General features: G+C 40.5%; 3 protein-coding genes across 3 annotated transcripts; all 3 read right to left on the bottom strand.

Moving 5' to 3' along the window:
• Positions 1 to 2,857: 2,857 nt before the first annotated feature.
• On the bottom strand, positions 2,858 to 4,402 carry LOC139782744 (uncharacterized). The gene has a single exon (XM_071721784.1). The coding sequence runs from the start codon at positions 4,400 to 4,402 to the stop codon at positions 2,858 to 2,860; it is 1,545 nt and encodes a 514-aa protein (XP_071577885.1).
• A 26-nt stretch (positions 4,403 to 4,428) lies between these two features.
• On the bottom strand, positions 4,429 to 6,576 carry LOC139782743 (uncharacterized). The gene has a single exon (XM_071721783.1). The coding sequence runs from the start codon at positions 6,574 to 6,576 to the stop codon at positions 4,429 to 4,431; it is 2,148 nt and encodes a 715-aa protein (XP_071577884.1).
• On the bottom strand, positions 6,573 to 7,736 carry LOC139782742 (uncharacterized). Its single transcript, XM_071721782.1, has one exon. The coding sequence runs from the start codon at positions 7,734 to 7,736 to the stop codon at positions 6,573 to 6,575; it is 1,164 nt and encodes a 387-aa protein (XP_071577883.1).
• Positions 7,737 to 10,456: the final 2,720 nt, after the last annotated feature.

The following is a 10,456-nucleotide window of genomic DNA, read 5'->3' as shown; positions in this document are numbered from 1 at the left end:
GGAAAATAGACATGGCTACATAGTACCAATTTCTAAAATGGATGTACTGGCGATAGTGTACAGGAGGTTTCGACGGTCTCACGAAAAAGGCCGGGATAGCCTCTCTCAGGCTTCTCTCTGTCCAAGTTCAAATCCAACCAAAAAGCGTTGGTTTTTATTCCAACCACCTCTCGGAAGACAATGGGAACTTACCAAGTATCATCTTGCCCACGAAAACCCAGGAAAAAGGCCGTTCTATGTATGTATGTAGGTATGTATGTACACTGGGGAGCAAAAATAAGTTCCTTTTTCAGTGTAGATGAGCGCACCATTTTTACCTTCCAGCCAACTGCGCGCCTAGAAATAGTGCGCTCATCTACACCTATCTATACCGAAAAGGAACTCATTTTTGCTTTAGTGTACGTATGTATACAATATATGTATATAACCCAATGGATTTCCGGCTCTTTAAAAGCCTTGGCACATAGAAAAATTTTAGCAGTAAGACTTAAGCAGTAAGCAAATCAGCCAATCACAATCCAGAACTTAAGGCATAACGTAAGCGGCAGCGAATCCAAACTGTTGATTCCCTTAAGGCACGGGCACATAGACTGCGTTTACACGGCACCGTTAATCGGGTTTTATAACATCGGTAGTTCTTAGGCCGGTCAATCACAGCTATTCCATTCTTCTAAAGAATGATTACGATTGGTCTTCCTGACAACTACCGATGTTATAAAACCCGATTAACGGTGCCGTGTAAACGGAGTCATAGAAAAACTTAAGTAGTAAAGGTGCCATTACATGGTAGCATCGAGCGTCGAGCGTCAAGCGTCAAACACGCGCGCAACACCCTTAGGGTGAAGTCCCATAGAGCCAGCGTATGGCGTACCGGCGCCGGCGTATGGCGTACAGAAGCTTGGCTAATCACAGGCTTTACGCTCGTTTTCGTTACGCCAGCACAAACATCGGCTGTCCCATGGAGCTTATTTAAACAGCGTAATGATTAATAAGCCAATCACAGTGTTGTTTTACAAAACTTATTTTCAAAATGGATGCTCAAGGGGTCTTGTGATTGGCTTATTGATCATTACGCCGGCGTAAATACGCCCCATGGGACAGCCGATGAAATTTTCAGCGCGACTTTTTAACACATACATTTATACATGAAGCAATTTCATATGCGTGTACGTGGGTGTGTATCATTGTAACATAAACGCCGAAATGCTTCAAAAACCAGCGTAAAATCTGTCCTGGCGTAACGAAAACGAGCGTAAAGCCTGTGATTAGCCAAGCTTCTTTACGCCATACGCCGGTACGCCGTACGCTGGCTCCATGGGACTTCCCCCTTACGCAGGATGTCTAAACGTGCAGATTTCAGCATCTTGACGCTAATTCTAGTCAGTAGCCATTTTATTCAGCATCTTGACACTAAAATCTGCGCGATCTGCGTGTTTAGACATCTACGCAAGGATATTGACGCTTGACGCTCGACGCTGGACGCTCCCATCTAAGCACCGCAAGATTTAAGCAGTAAACAAATCAGCCAATTACAGTCAAGAACTCAAGACATAACGTAAGCGATAGCGAATCAAAACCGTTGATTTCCTTACTGCTTAAAGGTGAAGTCCCATGGAGCCGTGACTGGTGTCGTAATTGTCCCCGGGAAAAAAGGATTAGATCCGACCAGATCAAATTATATCTTAGCAGATCAAATTTTATCTGGTCAGATATGCTCAGATATGACTTCTCATGTCTGCGCAGATTTGGTCATATATGTTCATATATAACTATATATAACAATGATTACGTTTACACGGCCCGATTTAAGCCGAAGTTATAAAATCGATGTTATAACTTCGGCGTAAATCGAGCCGTGTAAACGTAGTCAATATATGGAGTGTAATCTGATCTTTGACGGTTCAGATTATATCTGGTCAGATCAAACCATATCTGTGATTGAATTTCATCGAAACAGTCTTGTTATATTTGGTGCGGATAGAGTGGGCGGGTGCACATAAAAGACCAGGAACATTAATCTATGACGACGTTTTATTCTAAATACTTTGCCTCGCACGTTGTTTCACTCAGCTACCGATCGTAACGAACTCACGAATCGAACTGAACTTCGGGATTCACGGACGTACACGAACGCGATCTCCTCACGACGGGCGGGCGCGAACGCTAACTGCGCCCTCTTTCGCAACGCACTCGAATGCTACCGCGGATCGGTAACTCCGAGCGTACCAACGGCAGTACGGTACTCCTTTATTTTTCACATCCTCCCACCTTAGATTTTCCGCACATATACTGAGGAAAATCTAACATCATAAAATAAAATAATGATTCTCGCATAACTCAAAATAACATCTTAGAACAAAATCACATTTTCCATATAACAGCGAAACTGAACAATAAACATCATAGCTGTTAGTACAACATAAGACTCCTTATCTAATAACTGGCTTAACAGTACGTCCACTACGAGTTTTGTACGGCACAGATTCAACTTTCTGTTCTATCGCTTTAGAGCGACTCAACTTCTCTTTCTCATCTTTCGAATCGCGCGCCGCGCTAACCCTTTTCTTATATAATGTATGTAGTTGCTCAGGGACAACATCGAAATCGACTTCAAGAGGATACAATCTTTGTACCGGACGCACCAATTGACCAGACGCAGTAACTAAACGCACTACTCTAATGACTCCGTCTTTTCCCGGAAAAGTCTCTATCACACGGCCTAGAGGCCAATCCAATCGCTTAGTACAATCATTGCCTATCAATACGACATCACCTATTGATATCTTACGAGTATCGGAAGCTCCCTTATTAACATTATATTTAAGCTCACCGAGATATTCGGTCCGAAAACGTTTTCTCAGTTCATCTTTAGATGCTGTCGATACTTAAATCTACCTTTGAATTTTTCCCTATCAATAAAATCGCAATCAGGTACTCCGATCTCGCGGATCTCTTGTAAGAACATATTGGGAGTGATAGGATTGAGATCTCTAGGATCTTCGGATAAATACGTCAAAGGTCTCGCGTTAATAATTGATTCGCAATCGCATAAGACAGTCGACATCTCTTCATACTCTAAGCACGCTTTCCCCAGTATTTTACGCAAAATTCGTTTCAAGACTTGAATTAGGCGCTCCCACCAACCTCCCCACCAAGGGGCGCTTGGTGGATTAAATTTCCACTCAATTTTCTGTACATGACAGAGTTCGTTGACTTTATTCCAGTCGATGCGCTTCAATAAATTACTACAACCCTCAAAATTGGTCCCATTGTCACTGTATACGTTACTCGGCCGACCTCTTCGGGCTACGAACCTGCGAAAAGCTTCCATAAATCTATCAGTCGACAAAGAAGTCACAAGCTCGAAATGCACAGCACGATATACAGCACACGTAAAAATACAGATCCACGCTTTTATGTTCCCCTTCAGATACACGGGCCCCGCGAAATCAATTCCCGTTACTTCAAATACCCGAGCATCTCGTACGCGGTTCATAGGCAAAGGAGCCTGCGTAGCATCCAAAGGTCTAGCGCTCTGTCGTGTACAGATTACACATTTCTTTACAACAGATCGTGCAACTTTACGTCCGTGGATTATCCAGTATTCTTCCCGTAAGTGACTAAGTATTGCATTGACATTGCTGTGTCCCAAACGCTCATGAGTTTCAGTTATTAATAATCTAGTTATGGGATTCTCGCCTAACAAAATCACTGGATAACGGAACGAATAATCATCATCACGTTGCAGTATCTTAGATTTCATACGTATCAATTCATCGTCAGTCATAACAGCATTCATTGTTCTAAGTTTTACATCGTCAATTCCATCAAATGAATCTCTCTGTGAAATTCGTAAAACCGTCTTTTCCGCATTTTTCCGTTCATCAAGAGTTAAACTCCCACCATGTCTTTCCCTGTTGGGCCATCTAGTATAACTGATAAATCGATTAAGCCATGCAATCGCGCCTATCATTGTGTTGAACTTTGAAACTCTCGGAACATAAAAAGGTTCAACTTTTACATCATGACTAACATTAGACATTACCGAAATAATCTCAGTCTCGTTTATCGGAGTTTTTAATACTGCGGTTTTACGGATCTCACTTTTAATCTCATCTTCTTGGTAGGTGACATTCGACATAGGCCACTCTGATGGATCCTTTTTAAGCCAGCTTGGCCCGTCCCACCAGTTAACTTTTATGAGAGTGCTCACATCACACCCACGCGATGGTAGATCTGCGGGATTTTGATCTCCAGGAACATGTCTCCATGAATCAACTTTCGAAAGACTTCTTATTTCTTTAACTCGGTTTTCTACGAAGGGTGCCCAAGGACAATTTCTTTGAATCCAATATAAGACTGTACCAGAATCACACCAATATGTTACTTCTCTGTCTTCCATCCTCAGTGAATTTAGGTTAGAGTCGGCTAATCTCGTGCCCGTACAAGCGGCCAGTAACTCGAGTCTAGGAGTTGTAACTGGTGAGACTGGAGCCACCCTAGCTTTAGATCGCAAAATACATGGAAGGTAACATTAGCTCCTGGATCTGAAGAGCGAAAGGCCCATCGAGGAAAATGTAACTCCCTCAGTGACGATAGACTTTTCAGCCATTTTTTAAACTCATTTTGAATTTCCTCGCTCAATTCCTCATCCCACTTCACTTTTGAGATCCAAGTTTTCTGTAATAAAAGTTTAGGACATATCATAACAGGGCAAACAAATCCCAGAGGGTCAAAAATGCGATGAGCAAACGATAAAATGGTGCGTTTCGTAATTTTTTCATTTAATGCCGATTCAACGGGAGGCACTACCAGACGTAAAGAATCACAGCGCTTATTCCAAATCATTCCTAACACTGAAATATCCTCCGCTCCCGTCATTGCACCGGTATGCTCCCACCCTCTAAGGTTAAACGCTCCCTGGAGCATAGCGTAACTCGCGTCATACATAAATCCGTCAACTTCTTTCATCGTACCCAAACTAGTCACACAGTTATCTACGTAAAAACTCTCCAATAATTTACGGATATTGTCTATCGCATTTACCATATTCGACTTATGTTTCTCGTCTGACATTAGTTTTCTCAAGTGAAAGTCAATTACTGCTCCGAGAAGAAAAGGGCTACATGTTACACCGAAAACTACTCGAACATGTCTATAAGTAATTATTCTCCCGAGCTCATCATACCATAGAAACCTGAGATAATCACGATCATTTTTGTTCAAACATATTTGCAAAAAAGCCTTTTCAATGTCAGCGATGATACCGAATTTTTCTTTTCTAAAACGCAAAAGTATAGACGAAATTAATTCAATCAAGTTAGGCCCTTTTTCCAAACATTCATTTAACGATGGAGAGTCTCTGCCCTTGGCTGACGCATCGAATACAGGCCTGAGCGGTGTGGAGCTGCCTTCCTTGACGACTCCTCGATGTGGAAGATAGTGACCTTTTATCTCTGTTTCGTCGGCAGGCACCAACTCAATGATTCCCTTCTCTCGCCAGTCTGTGAGAACTCGATCATAGTCAGCATACATTCCCGAAGCTTTGAGCCTCTTCGTGGTCGTAACGAGTCTCTTCTCCGCAAGATCATGGTTGTTCGGCAGAGCAGGGTGCGATTCAATCCAAGGCAGACATACTTCATAACGTCCTTCATCGTTGGTTATGACGGTCTCGACAAAACGTTCTCGAACTTGTGCATCATAGTCCTTTCGAGATTTTTCGACAACCGGATCGTTAATGCCAATGACATCCAAGCTCCATAAATCTGATATGCAGGTCTCTCGTTGTAACATAGAAGTGGTCTGGGCTGCGAGTCCATCCTCGACGTAATTCGGAGTTTTGCCCATTAAAGTCCAACCGAGATGTGTTTCGATTGCTGTCAGACCGCATTTGAGCTGCTTGGTTCTTCCTGTCATTAATTTCCCAGCAATATCAGCTCCAATAAGGATTTTAATTGGCTGAGCATGGTTAGACTCACCTGGTCCATCTGTTAACTGGATGCCTAGCTCCTTTAACTCATTCATCCAAGGCTGCTTATCCCATAGAGGAACATCTGCACATATTTCGTCCTCGTCGTAGGCTTGGAAGTTGCAGACATATTTTCCATCAAGACTGCTCATATGAACCAGGTATTTTCGGTGATCCTTAATTTCTGAAGACACGTTGCCGAACAGAGAGTGCTTCAGCTTCAACATGCCGATCGGCTCATATTCCATGACGCGGATGAGGTCTTTACACACGTACGATTTGGTAGAACCCGAATCGAAGAGCACGCGCACGATACGTTCTTCCTGTTTGTTCCTGATTATCGCGTGTAAGGTCTGCAGTATCACTTCTGGCCCCTTTGTGTGACTGAGTAGCGACTTTTCATCTTTGACATCACATTCGTCTGCTTTGTGAGACGGCGCTACACTACGGTCGCCCATAACCTCCGGGCACATAAGCACAACATGACGACGATTGCATAAGGCACATTTCAAATTTCCGCGACACATACGGCTCTGATGTCCTATCTTCAGGCAGTTGAAACACGCATTTTTGGTTTGCAACACCGATTTCCTGTCACTCAGCGTCATTTGCGTGCTTTCTCACATTTCATACTTGCATGTTCATTCTCGCAGAACACACACACAGTAGGTTTAGTAACTTTTCCACTCGCGTGTAAACTCATTGCAGAAGGCGTATCCTTAGTGGCTTCCGAGCGTTGTTTAGGTTTTGACTGCTTCCGTTCATTCATGTCAAAACCGCTTACCGCGATCGTTATGCGCTCTTCATTTTCCACTTCGGATTGTAGAAATTTCATTAATCGTGTGAGTCTATCTTCTCTCGGTAGTTCCTCTCCCATACGCTGTGGCGCAGATGACGTCACTTGATTCCGCTGCCATGCGCGTAGCAATTCTTCCGGCAACGATGATTCGACGAGAGAGTACAACATGGCGCCGCATCTGTCCGTTGTCACACCAAGAGATTCGAGAGCGCGAAGTTGTGACTCTATTTTATCGAACAAGCTCGCTAACTTTATTTTTTCGTTAGGCTTCATAGCATTTTGCAATATTAACTTTAATAACTCGCGCACATATACTTCTACGAGCATTTCATCACGTCCGAATCGATTCTTTATCGCGGCGATAACTTTATCATAGTTTTCATCGGTAGGCGGGAAGCTACCGACTAGTTCCGCCGCGCGCGAATCCGGAACCATAGCTTGTAAGAGATACTGGAATTTGGTCTCTCTGTCGATCGTAGCGTTTTCATGAATCTTTTTGAACTGAGACCAGAATCGTAACCATTCCTTAATATCTCCGTCATACCTTTTGAGTTCGATTTTCGGCAGTTTGATCTGATTCGTCTGATCGGGTACTTGTGCACGAATACGAGCGTCTACCCCGTCGGTAACGGGCCTATTGGCGTTTGGCGCAGCCATGACAGGCGTGCCCATTGCGTTCATGGCAGCGAGTCTTGCTCGTAGAAACTTCCTCTTGTACTCGTCGTTGGTGGCATCTTCTGTCGCGATGGCTTCGTCCGTTACGCCCTCCGTCTCGTGCATGCATGTCATTAACACCTCGTTAGCTTCCAGTAATTTCTCGTGCCTTTCCTCCAGAACTTGCAGAAACACGATTATTTCTTCTTTATTTACTGGTCGCGTAGCCGTACCCGTCAAAGTCGCAGCTAAATCATTTACTGCGCGTGTGAAAGCCGTGCGGTTCGTCGTGCGTTTCTTCCTGGCGGCCTCCATCTTGAGATGCTTGCCTTTTCCCTCGCGATACTCGTATCCGACTGTAATCTCTCTCTTCGTCCTGTCACGGTCGCCACAATGTTATATTTGGTGCGGATAGAGTGGGCGGGTGCACATAAAAGACCAGGAACATTAATCTATGACGACGTTTTATTCTAAATACTTTGCCTCGCACGTTGTTTCACTCAGCTACCGATCGTAACGAACTCACGAATCGAACTGAACTTCGGGATTCACGGACGTACACGAACGCGATCTCCTCACGACGGGCGGGCGCGAACGCTAACTACGCCCTCTTTCGCAACGCACTCGAATGCTACCGCGGATCGGTAACTCCGAGCGTACCAACGGCAGTACGGTACTCCTTTATTTTTCACAGTCTAGATCTGACTGTATCTGTTTAGATATAACCATATTTATACTCGAATGCGATCCAATTAAAATACATTACATCTGACTATATCTGTCCAGATATAAGTCGAACTGAGGTTGTGTTTGATCGAAAACTGTTTAGGTATGACGATATCTGGCCATGCTTAACTATAATAAATTAAATGTTCGATGATAGATATTCGTCTAATGTGATATTTAAATATATAAATATAAATTTATTTATACGTAGCAAATTAAAGATATTCAATTAAATATCTTTGATATAATTATATAAAAATAATTTATATGATAAAGATATAATTTGCAGAAAACAAGTATTTTTATAAACAAACAAATGTTAGTTATTTGTTATAAAAGCATTTTTATCAATTCGCCTTATATCTAAAATACAAAAGACAATCACAGAAATATAAGTTATTTCGTACATTGTAAGCTTACAGATGATGGATAAACAAAAGTGAAAAAATTCTCAATTTGATTATTATTTATAGTTATTGATTATTATTTTATAGTTAGATTACATTAAAAATTTTGTTGAAGTTATTTGGAGATTTGCATAAATAATTACCAACTCGAATAAGAATTATTAGGGACTACATTTTTTACTTCAATTAATAAGAATTATTTACTTGTTATACAGGGTGTAACAAAAAGGTCGGGAATCTATTGTTGTAAAAAAAAAACAGAAAAAAAATTATTTTAAAAAATTTGATTGCACTTTGTAGACGCAAATTCAATTTTGCAAAATTGCTAATGTAAAGATTAATATAAATTAATATTATTATTCGATTCCATTCATTATTCTACGTATAAAGGTAAAGTTATCGAAAAGTGAATACTTTATGAGATATCTCATATTTTATATTAAAAATGTCATGACAAAATTTAAAATATTTCAGGAAATTCTTAACGAAAGGGTGCTTTATCTTAGTGTTTTGAAAACGTCTCGACAAGGGTTACAAGAATATGACATAAAAAATAGGGGTCCCCGTTTAAAGAACTCAATCCCATACAGCACACTAATGTTGAATCAACATCTTAAAAACATTGAATTTCAACATTTACAATATTGTATCAACGTTGCAAAATGTAGATTTAACGTAAATTGAATGTTGAAAAGACATTGCACAAACGTCTAATGTCCGCTGAATTGCAATGTCTTGTAGACGTCTACAAGACATTGCAATTCAACATTTAAAAAAACGTTCCCATATAGTAGTAAAAGTAATGCTAATACGTTGCCATTTATCAGATACATCAGATTTAAACGAATAAATATTGCGGGTAGATATATGCCGTGTGTGTACAGCCGCAAGCCCGAAAAAATCCACTCTCTAGCCGGTCATCCAACCAAGTAGTAACCCGCACCTACGTTGCTTGACTTTGATTATCAAACGGGCTAGTAGTGATTCTCTGACTCTGACGCTTCCTTCTTGCTTATACTTATATGTATGTATGTACATATTAGGCCAGTCATATTAGACTAAGGGTACCCCACGTTAAGATAGGCAAAATGCCACTGTTAATGAAACGGAAAAATGACTTTGGATTTGCATAAGTACACTAAAAAAAGAATTTTCTACGATTTTTCCGACCATCCATCCCTCCTTCTTTTCCTAGTGGCACCAAAAAACCGCTTTTTTCGAAAATTATTTTTTTTCTCCGGTTCCTTCATGTTAAAAATTTTGAAAAAATTTGAGAATATAGCTTATAAAAAGTACTTAGCACACAATTTTTTTGAGCTTTAGGCGCGTTAAATACCTAACCTAAAAAAATTAAATAAATATTTGAATCAATTTTTTTCTAATTTCTTTGATAGTTGCAGGTCTAATTACTCTAGAAAATTGTATATTTTAGTGTTCTACATGTAATTAGAATTTTTTCAGATTTTTTGGAATGGTCGGCCGTACTCAAAAATGCGAAAAACCCTATTTTTAAACACTTTTGGGCCTTTTATGGTCCTCAAATGATTGATAGTGCCTTAACTGACTCTAAAATAAACATAATATATTACTTTTGGATATATGTTGTCAATATTTGATACATTCCGATACGTCTCATATGTTTTTGAGCATGAAATCAGTCATAACTCAACGAGAAAACCCTACTTTTTGTATAAAAGTGCCTATTTTTCGTCGATTTCTGGATTTTTGGTTATTTTATCTAAGTTTTTTTGCATATGATTGGTAAATGTGAATATAAATATAATAAAAAATTGTACCTCTTATACATATATTTCAAAGAAATCGTTCATTGATTCAAATATATACATTTTCATGAAAAAAAATTAATTTTTATGATTCCATGATCGTCTCTTTAATCCTCCT

Source organism: Temnothorax nylanderi, unplaced genomic scaffold, assembly GCF_030848795.1.
Source record: "Temnothorax nylanderi isolate EJ_2023f unplaced genomic scaffold, tnyl_v1.0 TNYL_tig0437_pilon, whole genome shotgun sequence".
In the NCBI taxonomy this organism is placed as follows: Eukaryota; Metazoa; Arthropoda; class Insecta; order Hymenoptera; family Formicidae; genus Temnothorax; species Temnothorax nylanderi.
The sequence above is the reverse complement of the archived record's forward strand: the minus strand, read 5'-3'. Positions and strand labels throughout refer to the sequence as shown.

What these genes read in the sequence shown, in the direction of transcription:
- LOC139782743 (XM_071721783.1), bottom strand. Translation starts at nt 6,576, where the DNA reads ATGACGCTGAGTGACAGGAAATCGGTGTTGCAAACCAAAAATGCGTGT.
- LOC139782742 (XM_071721782.1), bottom strand. Translation starts at nt 7,736, where the DNA reads ATGGAGGCCGCCAGGAAGAAACGCACGACGAACCGCACGGCTTTCACA.
- LOC139782744 (XM_071721784.1), bottom strand. Translation starts at nt 4,402, where the DNA reads ATGGAAGACAGAGAAGTAACATATTGGTGTGATTCTGGTACAGTCTTA.